Here is a 17325-nt window from a genome sequence, read left to right as displayed (position 1 = left end):
GGCATCTGGTAGATTCTGGTGCCGGGTTTCTCACAGGGGTTCACACGGGCCTTATCGCCATTCCCACAGGTACACTCATAGGCCCTAACCTATTATCTGCACCCATTGACCCTCTTACGGTGGACCACCTTCTGTCCACAGCAGTCATACGCTGGGTTCACGTTCACCTCCTTACGTTCTTCACACTTCTTATCTTGGCGTACCATTCCCATCGATGTAGAAATTCACTATACCCTATAATACGTCTGATCATAGACCTCTTCCGCACCGCACTCTACATCCATTCCCAGCATCAAACTCCCTCATTCCCACTATGGAGTTCTCACTGCACTACGCAAATCAATCATGCCATACAAGCTATCACTTAACAAGTAGTAAGGCTTGGTTGAGCAAGATGGACTTATCCAACGCCTTTAATCTACTATCTATTCACCCTTCACCATGGCACCTGGCCTACGTTCGGGCGGCCATCCTCGCTAACCATTTTGTGGCTATTTTCATAGGCTGACTTGGTTGGCAGCAACCTCTCAGCTCTTATTAGTCTGCTTTTACATTCCTGGTGTCCACAACACAGCCGCTGAAGCTCTTTCACGCTCAGTTTAAGGTCTCCCTACGACCTACTACATACCATCCAGGATACAACCTTTTTATGAGATAATCTTGGACTAAGCACACAGTTACACCTCATACAGATACACAAGCTTCACGCAGTTTCACGACTACTCTATCACTCACGCCAGGGCTTTATATATTGTTCCATGTCACAAGTAGAGTTTGCTTGATTCAAGACTTTTTTTAAACTATTGTACTTTTTGCCTTTTCCTCTAAACCTACATATCAAGCATCTTATTTATACCTCATATGCTGTCACTCCGTTTTACGTATCCAAGGTTAGCCACACACTATCAGTACTAATCCATTACTTCACATCTAAACATTCCATTAAGGTAAGCTACATCATGGCTTCCTTCGCTGGTCTCTCTTTTTCGCAGAAGCGCTGCATCAGCTGTTCCAAGCTCTTACACCCCAGTCCACATCACTAGGTGATGGGGCCACAGGTAATCCTCAGCTTAGTTACATATATACCTCAATCAGAGTAAAAGCTCCTTACTAGCTTTCAGTACACAAGCCGTATAAACTTGCAATAAAGTGTGCTTTCTTTGAATCCTTTTGCCCTCTTTTACAGGCCTACTCGTATGTTGGTTTCGGCACACCTCAACCAACTTTGCTTCTCCTTCTACATTCCATTACGTATTAGATAAATTCCGAGCACAAGTTGGAAGGCCATTTGGCCTGAATTTGTGGGAGGAGTTATGATCCTAAATAAACCCTACGCCCCCTACTTACCTTTGTTGTGCAAGCTGTTTGTCCCCACCCACCTACACCCATCTATAATATAATATTAACAATTCACCTTTGTGGGCCCTCTTTTACAGGCCTACTCGTACGTTGGTTTCGGCACACCTCAACCAACTTTGCTTCTCCTTCTACATTCCATTACGTATTAGATAAATTCCGAGCACAAATATATATATATATATATATATATATATATATATATATATATATATCTCAAATGTAAGACTCATTACATTTTGATGAACATGTTCAACCGATGCAGGAGACACTCATTTTGTCTGGAGAGAGTGTCTCAGGGCATGGAATCAATTGCAAGGATCACGTCCTTTCTATCTTTCTGCTCCTAACAGCTGGTGATGTCCCTCCAAACCCTGGTCCCATCTCAGCAAACCCACCATGTACTAACTCAAGTAACCACACCAATCTCATACCCATCTCATGTTACTCTTCCTCTAAATCCTCCTTCAATACTGCCCTCTGGAATGCACGCTCTGTTTGCAATATTACAAAATCCACTGCTGTCCACGACCTCTCCATCTTTTGTTCCCTAGATTTACTAGAATTAACAGAACATGGCTCTCCCACTCTGACACTGCTACACCTGCATCTTTATCCTTTGGTGGTCTTCAACTTACCCACAACCCAAGACACTCTGAAAGTAAAGCCTCTTTAAACCCTTCTCTGCTAACATTGCCGTTATTTATCGCCACCCCCCCACCTCCCCCCTGGTTCCCCTCTCATCTTCCTTGACCACTTTGCTGCCTGGCTACTTCCTCTCTTCTAATATTCCATCCCTAATTCTCAGGGACTTTAATATTCCCATTAACCCATCTTTGACTTCAGCAGCTTCTAAACTACTTTCAATTAATTCCTCCCTCTGGCTTATCACAGTGGGCTAATTCTCCCACCCATGTAGCTGGCAATACTTGACCTCATTTTCTCTTATGCACGTACAGTATCTTATATCTGCAACAGTCAATTTCTTCTCTCTTATCGTTTGCTCTCAAGTACCCCCTCACCCAACAACCTCAGCCTCTCAACTCAGGAGGAACCATCATTCTATTGACCTCCTGCAGCTGTCAGCTGATAATGATTCACAACTGCTATCCATCCCTTCCGTCCCTCACTGGCCATCTCCACATATAACACTACCCTCACCTCTGCTTTGAATGCTGCAGACCCACTCCAAACATGCACCTCGAGGAGGACACGCCCCCAACCGTGGCATACTAAATCAACATGCTACCTGCAAAGATGCTCCCATTGTGCTGAACACTCCTGGAGGAAGTCTCGCACCCAGGCAGACTATCTCCATTATAGATTCATAGTGTTCATACATCATGGGATTGTAACCAGTTTGTAAAATGGAAGGCGTTGAAATACAGAGAATTGAAGGGTTATGTCAAACTTTGAAGGACTGTAAGGATTGCATCATTCGAAACTGGTACAAATTGGAAATATCTTATTAGTCAGACTTTAACACAACCTGCTTGGCCGTGTGGCTGCAGGATTCCAACCACATCATCTTCTCTGTGTGTGTGTTTTCTTTTTATTTTACTTTTAACTTGTCCAGATAAACAGCTCTGTGTCCCACACTGCCACCACTTACTACTGTCAAACCAACTGTCAGCAGCTGATCAAAAACAGAGAAGAAAAAGGAGTAAGCTCTGTATCATTACCATGCTATCGATATTGTGCCTTACTGGTGAATTTCCGTAGTAAACATTTGATAAGAGTGGTGTTCTGCTCACATTATCCACTCCATGGACACTAGATGCCTTCATGTATACAGTAGTTTTATTTTGATTGTCATGTGACATCTGCCCTTTATGATTTAAAATCATCTTTGGATTGGTTCCCAGTACTCAAATCGCTGGCACTCTAAAATGATTAGAATACTGGTCTCTGGAGAGTATAAGCTGTGCCCACTATTTGTTATGTAACAGGATAGTTGGAGAGAAGAGGAAGCAGTACTAAATGTATACTGTAAGATATCTAAACATTAAGGTATCACTTACACTAGAATAAGTCTCCCACTTTTGTTCTATTGGCCAGTACATCATAACCTGACAATTTATGCTTCGTGTGTATCAGATATCTGGGCATAGGTCGTATAATGGCGTATACAGTGTTAGTTAGTATACCAATATAGCAAAGAGTATTTCCTGTGTTCCTTTTATCCACGATTGTAAAGGAATCCTTGAATTTTCATTGCGCTCATAATTAAAATTAAAATAAAATAACGACCTTCAGGACAATCTGATTAATAACGAGGTTTGTATTTATTCACAATTATTACAATCACACAATTTAAAAAAATAAAACCAAGACACAAAATACTTTACATGGCTAGTTTTACAAAATTTGCAGCATATAAATGAACACTTTGTAGAGAACCCAGGAGGCAGTGACTCCTAGCATATAAAGGATAGTGATTTGCTCAGAGCCTAGAATAGTAGTAGTGCATTTTTACTAGTACTGGGGTTATTGCAGAAGGGAAAAAAAAGTTGATCAGTTTCATTCATAACAATATCGCACAACCTTAAGGATGCATGGCTTTGTTTGGTCTAGGTTAATTGCCAACAGCCAACTAGATACTCTATTTTAACTTATTTGGTTTAAAAGGGAATTAATTTAATACTTTTATCATAAAGGCAGTGAAGGCAAAATGTATACCAATTCTCCAACGAACCATGATTCTTCCCGAAATGCAATTCATCAAAATATAACAATACTACAGACTTTTTAAGCGACTCTGGGGCAGTGTAAGAATTTTTTTTTTTTTTTAACGTGCGCACGAGAAATATTGTAGTTTATATTTTGCAGAGGTAATGGCTCTGTAAAGAATATGTAATTTGTGTTTTTAGTAGATGAGCCGTTGTTTGGACACTGGTTGTCTTTCCTAGTGAACAATTGCTCCTGGTTCCTCATAGTGCAATCTAATCAGCAAGAAATGCATATGTTTAGAAGATGTAAAAGTCATTCATCAGTGTTTCCTATTACTTTCACAGCATTAATTTACTAAATGAACCACACCATTGTGTGTGTATTTTGGCAGAGAGTAGCAGTCTGTTTTGAGACTTACACTGCAAAGAGTGCTTTATGGAGAGGCTAAGTTGGCCTCAATTTGCAGGATTTGTCCTGTGACTAGCATTTCCAGGTGTACATATAGTCTGACATTTCTAGGTGGCGTAAGGACGACTTCCCCAGTTGGCAGAGCTGAGACAGCTGTTCCAGTGTGGATGGTTGCAGGCCACAGTTTATAAGGTCAGAAGAAATGTTCTCCTGGGAAACAAGCAAATAAAGACAGGTGTAAGCATAAGAATAAATGCACAGACACATAGCTGCGGAATGTAAAGTAGGCAGACATTGATATGTCAAAACAGATACACATTTTCACTATGCAGAGTGGCCTGGGCGTTTTGTTATTTTTACAGAAGCTTAATATATGCAAAAGGCATAAAACTTTCTTAAATAATTTTTCTAATTAATTTAAAATACTTTAAAAATGATATTACCTATGCTTCTAGCAGTAAATAATGACAACAAGGCTCAAAGTTTCCACTTGCCCAAACATGGTGAAAATTCGGCCCTGGCTAGTCGCATAGGAAATTTAAGTAATTCACCCTGGTGAATAGATGTGCGATCCATATTTAAAAGGGACTTATTCATAGTTCCCACATGTCTTGATTTGGCAGGATTGTCACAAATACAGGCCACCGTCTCTATCCAAATTAGGAAATCTCAATTAGTGTCGAGTGAATGCATTATTATTATTGGTATTTATATAGCTCCACAACGCTTTAAATTAGAAGCAGATTATCATCAGGGATGTTAACCATGATCACAATGCTTTAACAGTGCTCTGAGAATTAGCTGTCCCGAGTGGACAATTTCTACAAAAACAGCAATGTTTTACATTGAAGAGTTGAAACAGCAGGGCCAGTGCATCCAGGCCACTTAAAAAGAAAGTGCACTCAAAATATTAGAAAGATTAAATTATTCTCAAAAATGAAAAATTACTTCACTTTGCAAACCCCTAAAAAAAAAAAAAAGTCCGATTACAGGCTTTAGGGAAACACTTTAACTTGCTCAAATGCTTTGTGTGAATAGTATGTCCCTTTTCTCTAGTACAAAAAGTGCAGATTTCAGTAAAAATTTAAGAAGAAAAAAAAAGTATAAGCCTGGTTACTTCCTGGTTTGGTTAGCTCAGTGGAGCTAAACTCAAGAGACAGCAATTGCCCAGAGCATCTGCCGTGCAAAGACTTCTCATTGAGCTGTATTGTAAGTGTGTGACTGGACAGCTTCAAAGTCTGGGTGGGGTTAGAAGGGGAGGGCTTGCAAAGGCTTCAGACAGGAGATCTGCAGATTTTGCAAGCTGATTCTAGATATGCCCCAAATGGAAAAAAATGCATAATTAAATCCATGCACGATTTCATTGTGGGTATATCTACTAATTAGTGTTTGCTTTTTTTAAATTTGGGCAGTAGAATGCCCCTTTGACTGTTTAATCAGTTATCTACACAAACTGCTTAAAGTGTGCACATGCTGCTTTATTATTCAGGTTCCCTATAAAAGCCTATGTAACACAGATAATGGCCAGAAAGGCCCCAAATTTCTTGTAACCTCTTCTAGCTATCTCCAAAAGTTTCCTAAGCCATAAAGTAGGAGGATAGACTAACTTGCTTTAGGTAAATACAAAAACATAAAAATAAGTCCTGCTCTTAAACCAGGAGTAGTGGGAGTTTGAGCGCAGGACTTATTTTTGTGTATTTGTATTTACCTTTTGTATCACACAGCTGTGTTACAGTTCTGCCGCCCATCCACGCTGTTAATGGTTAATACGTATATAATGGTTTAGAAAAATACCTCTCTCTGCCGGAGATTTTCTTTGCCTTAAGCTGAAGCACACAAGGTTAATTGTTAATGTAGGACCCACCTAAGAGGTTTGCCTTTATGTGGCAGGTGGGCGCACATCTAATGGCCATTGGAGTGGAACCAAAAACCTCCATTTATATAAATATGCACAGGTATTTGGAATAGTGTGCAAGTAACTTTTTATCTTTGGTTTAACTTGCTTTAGGTGCCCAAGACTTCTGGCTCAATCAGGTAGGGATCCATGCAAAGATTCCCGTTTCCATATCCAAAATTCACCCATCAGATGGCTAGGGGACCAGATGCCACCACTTTCTTTTAACACTAGATCTTACATTGTGAAAGGGTACCATGGCCGATTCCTCCCCTACCTTAGTGTTAACTTCTTGCATGCTATATAAATGTTTGATGCAATAATTATGTCTCTCTCCAGCTGAGAGGCAGCGCTTTGGGTAAGAAAAGAAAAGATTTCACTTCTAGCCTCCTAGCACTATAACCTAAAAGCAGTCCAGCTCACCTTTACAAGCTCAGGATGGATGGCTGTATTGAACACTGCAGTTGGCTCATGGGTATACAAGCTGGAAGAAAACGAGCCCTTTTGTGACGATTTCAGCAACACTGTTAATGAATGCAGAGAATGAGGCATGATAGGGCCACTTATTTCCAAACTAAATTGATCCTTGTAGCCAGAAAGCACCTGGGTTTTCACATTTATGCTCCTGGTCTATAAAGAGAAAACAAAAAGTAAATTGAGCTATGAGGAATAAAAAGTTCTTCTCCAACAAAGAATATCTGTCAGCATGCAAATTACTCTTAAAAAAAAAAAAAAAAAAAAAAAAAAAAGTAACATTTGTGGACTGCTATTTACTGGTTCTTACTCTGTTATTAGACTCTCTTAGTAAACAAAAACAAACAAAACAGAAGACCTGAAGATTCTAATTGCTGACCATTATTCTATACAAGGTGTATGCATCACTTGAAACAGACTATATTCACACAGTAGGAGGGAATGAAGTCACTGCATCTGTTAAACACTTGCCGTTTTGGGTTTCTGTGTACGTGTTAAATATTAAAGTAGCCTTCCTATTTTTGGAAACAAAGATGGAGACACGTCTGGTTTAAGTAAAAGCTACACACTTGACTGATCCTTTTGAATACTACAGACACTGCATGTAAAACTTTTAGTTCTATAAAGCTGGTCACTGCATCAGATGTCTATTATCTTAAATTGCTCACTGCTCATATCTGGCTTTGACAATGTATGGTGTGGTTTTGGCTTCCTGTATGTTAAATATATGCATGTTTACAATACTTTACCATCACAGCATGCATACAACAATGTATACACTGAGAGATTTTTACTGTTATAACACAAAACCGTATAGAATATTAAATATATTAGATAAAAATTAAACATTCATTAGCACTACCTTTAGTGTCTGCATAGTAGCTCCTCGGAATGCTATTGGTGAAAGCAGGGTCGGAGGTAGGCCAGCCTGAGGACCTGCTGCAGCCACTAAGCTCTTGCAGTTTATTAAAAAGTTTAATAGAGTAAAGGTGTTTGACCCTTTTACCAAGACAAGAGATTCTGGCTTATGATCCAGTTTTACTTCATTCTTCTCTTTGCGACTAGTTATGTCAATATTAAGGTAAACAAAATGTTGAAGGCAAAACGTGATGCATATTCTGCCAGGATACTGCAACACTCTAAAGTCGTTTAATTCCACTAACAAAATGAGAAAGCACAAAACTAAATCAACTTAACTACAAAGGTCTTATTATAAGATGCATAATCTCACACAGAGCCAAAAAACAAATGCATGGCCTATAATTTAAAGCAGCGCTGTCACAGTCTGGGGACTTTGTCTCTAGATTTCTGGACGATTTCAAAGTAATCCCTACCTCGTCTATCTCTTGCTTGGGTTGAAATTTCAGTGGGGGATTACAATCCCCTTTAATAACAATGTAAATAATTTTATTTTTTTATAGATTGGGGTGCATGCGTTAATCTGTCCGATATAGCATGCCACGACAGACAGAAAAAATATAACACAACCTAGTCCATGAGAATTACACTTTAAAAGAAAAGGCTACCCATTTGCAACTCTAGGTGTAAGTGAAAGGAATATACATAAGTAAGTGTATATTAAAAGGACACTAGGGGTCCCTCATACTAATGGTTTGTATTCCCTCCAGGTGACGGTTCTCTGCCCAGCACTACATGGAAGGTCCTTAATACAATGAACTATGATTTAACACCTAATGTTCTGTACCAAATTTGTTAAGCTGTTCATATTAATGTCTAGAATGTAGAAAGAAGATAAATGACAGATGTCAATGTAATTATTCCCTCTGCTAAGATAAGGATACAGTTTAATTGAGATGGCATCTGGCTTTTTTATCTGATCTTCAACGCCCATCTCTTCCAACCAAGAAAAACTTTCATCTTCATCGCTGTCACAAGACCTATAAAATAAATATAATAAAATGTCTGAGCCACAAATATTTTTGCTCCTAATCTATTTTGAGAGCTCTTCAAAATTTACCACATATATTTAGAAAAGGACAAGGAAATTGTGGCTTGCTCACCACTAATTATTGAAGTATATTTTGCAAAATTCCTGCACTGAGGACAAACTGGAACAGGAGACTAATGTCTAGAGGTCTTAATAATAATTTTGTACAATGACCAGGCTCTGAGGTGGGTGCTTCAGTAAGCTAATTGTTTTGGTGCTTTAAAAAAAAAAAAAAAAAAAAAAAAAAAGGGAGAGCTTCTTGCAAGAGAGGAGACTGCAGAGGATGTATTCCTGACACAATAAACTCTACAGCGCTTGGAGTCAATTAAATTCAAGTGCTAAAACTGAAGGGGGTTCAGTTACAGTGAACCTGTCATGAAACGATGACATTTGTACTCCTTTGCTGGACCACAAATAAAATAAACCCCAGCCTGTCAAGGGATGTTAGATTGTGCATATAATTTATAGGAAACGTTGACATACTCATCACCAGTCTTTAAGGACTCTGGTTCCTGGTCGTCTTGTTGTGAGCTCGGTTCAGAGTTATTTTGCTTCCGGTTAGATTCATCTTCAACTAATGGCAAAGAGAACTCAATTCCTAGAGAAATAATTAAGTTAGCTTCTGAGATTTGTGACGTGAATCAAAGGAGATTACAAAACCAGGTTTGACCTTACGATTGGAGGCAAGATTTCAGTTTCCTTAAACCAACATTAGGTTTCCTAGCACTAGCGAATCATGGAGTGCCCTCCTCCCTTCCGCTATACCCCTTTAGGCACTTAACTGAATACAGCAACGATGTCCCTCGGTGCTGGGTCAGGCTCCACCCCCGCTCCTCCTCCACCTGCGGGGGTAGACCTAATGCGCAGCATAACTCCCAATTGGAAAGCATTATTTATTGCTTTCCTATGGTGATTCTGGCGACGCTGGAGGTCCTCATGTATAGAATGAGGACGACCAGCGTCGTTTAGACTACCAAAAGTCGCCTAAGAAGCCGGAAGCCACTAGAGGAGGACTTAACCCTGCAAGGTAAATAACACCGTTTATAAAAACTGCATTATTTACCCAGACCACTTCAATGAGCTGAAGTGGTCTTGGTGACTACAGTGTCCCTTTAAAAATGCAGCAAAAATTATCTTATCTAGAATTGAAACAGTATAGAATATTAGGCACTGTCTGTATATGCTTACGGTAGCCATGTTGAATAAAAGGTACCAGGATTATTTGTTTTGGATTAGTAAAGCTTTATAAACCAAAAGGGAAAAAAAATATATAATTTCTTAATGTGAAATTAAATGCAATTCCAACAACTCCCCCTCCCCCCTGCAAAAAACAAACCAACCATAAAAATACAGGAAACATTATTGTGACAGGAATACAAACATGTATTTCGGTCACTATAGTTGTAAAATCACTGGTTAGGTTACCAGTCCCCTTTTAACTAGGTAAAAAGGTGATTTACTTCTAGCACCTTACGGGTTTGTCTTGACTTGCCCCACCCATGCTCTGCCCCCTTGGTTGAGGTCACCAAACTTTATGATCTCAGCCAATCCAATGCTTTCCTATTGGCTATAGCACAAGTGCTGCAAGACGCAGTGCTGCACCAATCAGCATCGCCTCATAAAGATGTATTAAATTCTGACTGCCACTAGAGGTGCTCCTAGGCAGTTCTTTCTGAAATGTCAGTGTTTACATTGAAAAGCCTGCACAGACATTCTATAGACACTAGAACAACTGCATTAAGTTGTGGTTGTTCTGGTGACTATAGTGTGCCTTTAAATCGTAACGGATCAAATACTTCCCAACATTAATGCCATGATTGATAAATTACAAGGTGAAAAGGACAGGTTATATACAAAAAAAAAAAAAATCACCTTCATTTTTCATTGCTTCTCGCAATCCTCGTGTAGATGGAGACATGATGGCAGTTATAACATCGCTACCTGCAAGGCCGGCTGCCCGAAATAACACTGTGAACTGATAGGTACATAAATAGAAGTATGGACATAACTTTGCTTTTAGCAAATTATATAGGGATGTAAAGCTGAGAGCCCTGCAAAAAAAGAAGAGGGAATGATACAGTGTCTGCCTAAAAGATTCAGTACTGTAAACAATTTGTAAGTGTTGAGATATTGCAATGTAAACTATCCCATATCAATATTATTGCCATTTATATAGCGCCAACAGATTCCGTAGCGCTTTACAATATTATGAGCGGAGGGATTTAACTATAAATAGGACAATTACAATAAAACTTACAGGAACAATAGGTTGAAGAGGACCCTGCTCAAACGAGCTTACAGTCTATAGGAGGTGGGGTATAAAACACATTAGGACAGGAAATGTAAATCAAATAAGGTGGGTGTGAAGCAGGGCTGGAGGAGAGAGTAGAGTGCTGCCCTTTAAGAGAGAGCAAAAGACAGGTATGTGAGGTAGAGGTTACTCTGGGAGGCCATAAGCTTTCCTAAAGAGATGGGTTTTAAAGCACTTCTTAAACGACTGAAGACTAGGGGATATATTAATTCTCTCATTGCAAGAACCTATGGAATTTTAACTGGATGCAAATAGCAAATAACAAAACTTGCCTCCACAAAGAATGTTTATAATAAAAAGAATGTTCCATAGTTAAAAATCTAACAAAAAACATTAAATTATATGTTTCTTACCATTCACTCATTAAAACTTGTTGCAACTCATCATCTTGAGACCAAGGGATGTTTTTTCCAGCTATTTTCCGATCTGCTCCAATGCGAGGAAAAAGCTGAAGCCAGGGAAAAGAAGGATGCTGCCAATAGACAAGGCTTTGTTGAAATGCACAGCGCAGCTCAGTGGATAACTTTGGTTCCTAAAACGTAAAAATACAAAAAGTTAAATATATTTACATACAGAACTGACAACTGGTCAATCACAACATAGAACTTCTGTGTCAAACAGTGTGCGGCAGGCATTCAGGCTGTTTCTTGAGAGACTCACAACTGCCGCAATCACAGTGTGAACGATTTTAATGGAGGTCCCCTAGCTAGCTTACAATGATAGGCATAGCAACCACTGGAGAAGTGGGACCTTCATATCACATGTAACGGATCGCCTGGCACCCCGACTGGGTACCTCCGTTAAAGGATGCTCCTAGCGTTTCCTGAGGACTCCAAGCACTCTGGCAGACACCACAATCACCGAACCGAAGAAGCATATAAATCCTCTCAAGCGTCTGAATGCTGTAGACAGTTGAATAGGAACCATACGAATAGGTTTGCACTCCTAGCAGTCAAACTGAAACAGCATGCAATAAATCCTCCCCCAAAAATGAGACGACACTTCACTTTGAGGGTAAAAACAGGAACTCTAGATTTATTCACATCACCTCCTTTTAAGACATTCTCCCATGCAAGGGCGGGATTTACAGTATACCAATAGCATAACGGTTACAACCCACAGACTACCTCCCCTCAGATAACCAGTTAACATAATTAAGATGTACTTAGTTTTACCCGAGTTTTGGATGTACCCTAAATACTTGGGGTACATCCACAAATCCAGTATCTCCAGATAGTCTGGAGGAACAACATATGTGAAAATCAGCCCATTCGGATAAAGGGTTCGGGAGTTATGGGACTTTAAAGTTTTGACTGACCGCACAGGCAAAGTAACCAAAAATAATTCCATGAGGTTTGGCCTTGCGGTCGGTCCCAGATCGTGCTTTAAAAGTCCCGAACGGATTGCCATCCAGAGTTATACCGAAGTCCGGATGAATCCCCATATGTACATTAGTCTTTCTACCGAACAGCAGCTCGTTCGGTAGTTGTGGCACGAATCCATGGAAGTCTGGAGGTCTCAGCGGTGTTTGCCTAGTCGAGTGTCCAATTTTAGTTCCAGACACTCGACGGCAAAACACCGCTGCCGCCACGTGTTCGTTTCCCAAATGGCGGCCACCCAGAGGACAAAGACCACACTGCACTGATTGCCAATTACCCGTTTGCAACATTGTTGCAAACGGTAATTGGAGGCACACTTATTCCTGGGTGGTCTGGCTGTTCGGTAGTTTCACTCAATATAATGAATGGAGTGATTCTACCTAACAATCAGTGGAATGCTGCATACACATATACAATTTAAAAGACAGTACTACTGCAATATGCTACACAGTCTTAAAGGGACATTATCCCAAAACGTCCCAATATGTCCACGGATGCCCCTTTAAGGCCCAGTAGCATCAATATAAAATATCCCATACCCAAATATTGCATTCCACAATACAAATTTACCAGGGGCCATAGTCATCAGGTAAGAGGCGGGCAACCAGGCTTCTCCAGTTCACAGTGGCGAGGTTGGTTCCGCCACACACTATTTATATATTATCTCACTATTGACGAATCAAAAAATAGCCTTGTCTCTCCCTGCTTTCAGAGCCTTTCATAGTAGCCTCTGTATGGAGGTCATCATGAAGAGGTAAACATAGGCCTTCAATCTAGGTCAAAGATTGGCTATTTAAGCCTAAATACCATATTCTGTCTCATAACTGGTCACAGACCATCACAATAATTCAAAAAAGTTCTCAGTGTTCTGGAAACAAAACTTGCCTGAATAATTTGTGGCAACCTGATTGGAGTGGCATGACAATGCAAGACAAACCCCTGTGCTTCTTCCTGGGCCTTTAAATGATCAGTCCAAGAAAACCTTTGGGAAGAGGTAAAAAGTAACCGGGTCTTTAAACTCCAATCGGCAGGAAATGTAACAGATCCCTTAGGTTGTTCATATATGGTCACTGGTTTCTCTGGTGACTGTATACAGATAAAAAAAAAAAAAAAAAAAATTAATTTACTCCAGTCTGATTTCCTATTACATAGCAAAATTATAACTTTTACAAATTACTCTTACTCTGAAACATGAGGACAATATTAGGATATTTAGAGGTTGTAATTTTCTTTTGAGAGCTACTTGCAATTATCCTGAGTTGCCTGTCATTAAAGGATCACAAACATGTATTCCTGACCCTATAGTGTTAACACCACCATCAAGCCCCCATAAATATAGCCAAATCTTACTGTATTCAAGCCAGAAACACCCTGCATGCTGTTTGCTTAAAAAAAACAAAAAACAAGCAGTGTGCTGACATCAGCAGAAGTGGTAGCCTTATCCAGTCACAATGCTTCCCCATAGGATTGGCTGAGACTGACAAAGAGGCAGATCAGGGGCAAAGCCAGCATGATTCAATCACAGCCCTGGCCAATCAGCATCTCCATATTGAGATGAACTGAATCAATGAATCTCTATGAGGAAAGTCCAGTGTCTGCATGCAGAGGGAGGAGACTCTGAATGTTTGGATGCATTTTAGGCAGCAATGACCTAGGAAGGATCTCGAACAGCCATCTGAGGAGTGTCCAGTGAAGTTATCACTAGGCTGTAATGTAAACACTGCATTTTCTCTGAAAATACAGTGTTTACAGCAAAAAGCCTGAAGGTAATGATTCTACTCACCAGGACAAATTCAATAAGCTGTAGTTGTTCTGGTGACTATAGTGTCCCATTAGCCACGACAAAAACAAAACAGCACAATTTCTAAATTTCAATATTAAAGATACAATTTTTTTATTTTTTTTGAAGAGTCTGTCCAAATATTGATCAGTTTTAGGAGTATCTAGCAACATGTGTTGCAAAATAGCCAAAGTATATGACCACCTTGCTTTAACATGGAAAAGCTGTCATGAACAACATAACTTGCCTCATTCACTTAAAATATAATTTCTCTTATATGTTGTGCTAGCAAATTCATAAATAAAAAGTTATTAAAAGGGACACTATAGGCACCCAGACCACTTAATCTAATTGAAGTGGTCTGCGCGCAGTGTCCCTGTTCCCATAACTCGGCAATGTAAAACATCGCAGTTTTAGAAAAACTGCAGTGTTTAGCCTGCCTCTAGTTGGCTGGCCACTAGAGGCGCTTCCTGGAGTATCTGACTTTGTGAAATGATGCTGGACATCTCAAGCTTTGCATGAGGACATGCAGCAAGCTGAAAACCCCAAAGGAAAGCAGAGTCAATGCTTTCCTATGAGGAAGGCCTATTATGCGTGGCGGATTTGCAAAAGATCAGTCGCAACAATCAACTGAAAAAGTTTGTTAAAAAGAGATGAATAGAAAAAAATATATATTTTAGGGAGACTTAAGAAAGAGAGTTGGGTATGAGGGGATTATAACTTACTTACCTGTGCATTTGTAGTTGCAGCAGTCTCAACTCCAAGACTATCTTCAAAAAGGATATCGTCAACTGTATTAAACTGAAAATCAAAAAGGTTAGCAAAAATAAATGAAACCAAATAGAGAAGGTGTTCCTTTATGTATGCAAAGGTTTAAATGTTGGACAACGGTTTGGTTTGACTAGAGTTTTAAAATGAGAATATAATCAGTGTAAGAATAAATAATCCATTCAATAAACGCAGCATATATGGAACTGTGGGGAAACCAGCTCCATTACATGCACTGGTTTTAAAGCGGCTACAAACTGCCATCAGAGCACATAAGAAATTCACACCTCCCAACACTGGTGGGTATGGAACAGTGCCTGGGTGGTGAGAAATATTTATAAGAGGCACGCCAATGACGCAGCTTGCATTGCATTGATGACACACAAAGGGGTAGGCCCATTTGAAGAAAAAAATAAAAAAGACCCATGTAAACCTATCAAGAATGCATTCCAAGCTGCCACCACATTAAGAGTAGCATTTACAGAGATCTTTCTATGGGCTGAATGCATAGTGTAACCTGCGCAGTAATTTATGTGGACCATGTCTCCTGTATCCACAGATGCAGGTCACCAGAACGCAAACCCAGGGACAGCAGTGTGAATTTGATACAGCTGGGCGGTATACAGCACTATTGCAGTCACTTATATTATACAACTTATGGGTGCTTCACAAAAAGTGTTTGTCATGAAAGCCATAATGCCAGTATACTGAAAGCATTAATTAAGGTACATAATACAACTAGACCAATTTATCAGAAAGAACACATCAAAAATGTGTTTGTTTTTTAAATTTGTAACCATTTCCTAAAGCAGAGGTGTTATAGAGTTATTAGGGCATTTGTGCTAGATACGTAGCCCCAAGGCTGATCCTCCAGGCCATCAGCAGTCTATACTTCATATATTTTCCAATTATGCTCCAAACCAGTTAAAAACAAATGCTTAATCTTCTGTACTTGTTATTACACTGTCATATTATAAAGCGGTCATATAATATTGTAAAGCTGTCATATTGTAAAGCTGTCATATTGTAAAGCTGTCATATTGTAAAGCTGTCATATAGTAAAGCTGTCATATAGTAAAGCTGTCATATTGTAAAGTGCTGCAGAAAGCGTTGGCACTATACAGCCTCTCAACATTAAGAACAATGACTGATTTATCCACTAAAGCAGGCTTCCCCAAACTCCGGCCCTCCAGATGTTGCTGAACTACAACGCCCATGATTCTCAGCCTATTTCATTCATAGAATCATGGGAGTTGTAGTTCAGCAACATCTGGAGGGCCGGAGTTTGAGGAAGCCTGGTATAAAGTGAGAATTCAAAGTGAATTAAGAATTTAAGGCCATAATAACCGAGCTGGATGAATTCTCTATGCCAGCCGTGCTCCATGTTCGGTTTCTCTGGCCTGAATTCTCACTGTAGTGAATGAGCCCTGTGACAGAGAGCAGAAACCCAGTGTAAACAATAGCCACCTGGCTGCACGCCGGGGGGGCGGGGAATGTGAACACAGGACAGCCAATGGCAGCTCCCCTTCCATCCCGGCATCTAAGGCCGCGACCAATAGGAGAGCAGGATCCTGTGACGTACTGCGCTCTGATTGGCCGACGTTCCATCACTCAAACCTTCCCTAGTCAATAAAGTATATTAACCCCTTGCGGTTTGGCCGGTGAGGTTAACCCGTTAGCTGCCGGTTCGCCGCACTCCTACCTGCGCTGTATTGGCGGCCAGGTTCTCCCAGCTCTCGGGCAGTCTCGGGGTGATGGCGGCTCCGGGGGGCCCCTTGGCCGGTGTCGGTTCTCTCTCCGGGCCGGTCCCGTCCAGGCTCTCCGCCCGCCTCTTCACCGGGCTGCACACGGTATTCTCCAGGCTGGCGAACGGGTTCCTCCGCTTCGCTCCGCCGCCGCTGCGCTGGGGGCCCGGGGTGAAGGGCCGGAGCCCGGGCACCCGCCTGGCGGCTTCTCCCGGAGAGAAAGGAGCTCTGCTCCCGCTACCGGCCTCGCTCCGGCTCCGCTTCCGGCTCAGCCGCAGGATCTCCGAGGGCTTCTTAAAGGTGGGCGAGTAGCCGGGCAGCAGGTCGGACATGGCGGCGGGAGTCGGTGCGTTTAATAGATCGGTATATAGGCCGGTTACTGGCGGGTCCGGTTAATAACGGACGGATCGGTATAGAATAGCTAGATAATGGCGGCCCTGCTCGGTGTATAATAACCGGTTAATGGCGGGCCTGTTAATAACGGTCCGGCTCGGTATAATGGCGGCCGCACTTTACCTCAGTAACAAGTTTTCGCCCAATTCCAAAAAGCGCGCGCTCCCGCCTCCCAGTGACGTCACCGCGATTTTCCCGC

The 17325-nt window shown here is 40.9% G+C and overlaps 1 protein-coding gene across 1 annotated transcript; it reads right to left on the bottom strand.

The window, feature by feature from the left end:
- Positions 1-3675: 3675 nt before the first annotated feature.
- On the bottom strand, positions 3676-17280 carry DONSON (DNA replication fork stabilization factor DONSON). Its single transcript, XM_063442696.1, has 10 exons — positions 16691-17280; positions 14950-15021; positions 13326-13526; positions 11415-11593; positions 10623-10801; positions 9234-9348; positions 8605-8700; positions 7665-7863; positions 6752-6958; positions 3676-4644 (listed from the first exon to the last, which is right to left on the bottom strand). The coding sequence occupies exons 1-10, from the start codon at positions 17063-17065 to the stop codon at positions 4507-4509; spliced, it is 1761 nt and encodes a 586-aa protein (XP_063298766.1). The 5' UTR covers positions 17066-17280; the 3' UTR covers positions 3676-4506.
- Between the last annotated feature and the right edge of the window lie 45 nt (positions 17281-17325).

Source organism: Pelobates fuscus, chromosome 1 (assembly GCF_036172605.1).
Source record: "Pelobates fuscus isolate aPelFus1 chromosome 1, aPelFus1.pri, whole genome shotgun sequence".
NCBI classification, from domain to species: domain Eukaryota; kingdom Metazoa; phylum Chordata; class Amphibia; order Anura; family Pelobatidae; genus Pelobates; species Pelobates fuscus.
This window is presented reverse-complemented; position numbering and strand designations above follow the sequence as displayed.

Bases quoted from the DNA above. Each gene is read 5' to 3' on its own strand.
- DONSON (XM_063442696.1), bottom strand. From the start codon at position 17,065: ATGTCCGACCTGCTGCCCGGCTACTCGCCCACCTTTAAGAAGCCCTCG. The intron at 15,022-16,690 runs GTAGGAGTGCGG...TTTGATTTTCAG, and splicing joins TGGCCGCCAATACAGCGCAG to TTTAATACAGTTGACGATAT. The intron at 7,864-8,604 runs GTATCCTTATCT...TGACATAACTAG, and splicing joins GATGCCATCTCAATTAAACT to TCGCAAAGAGAAGAATGAAG.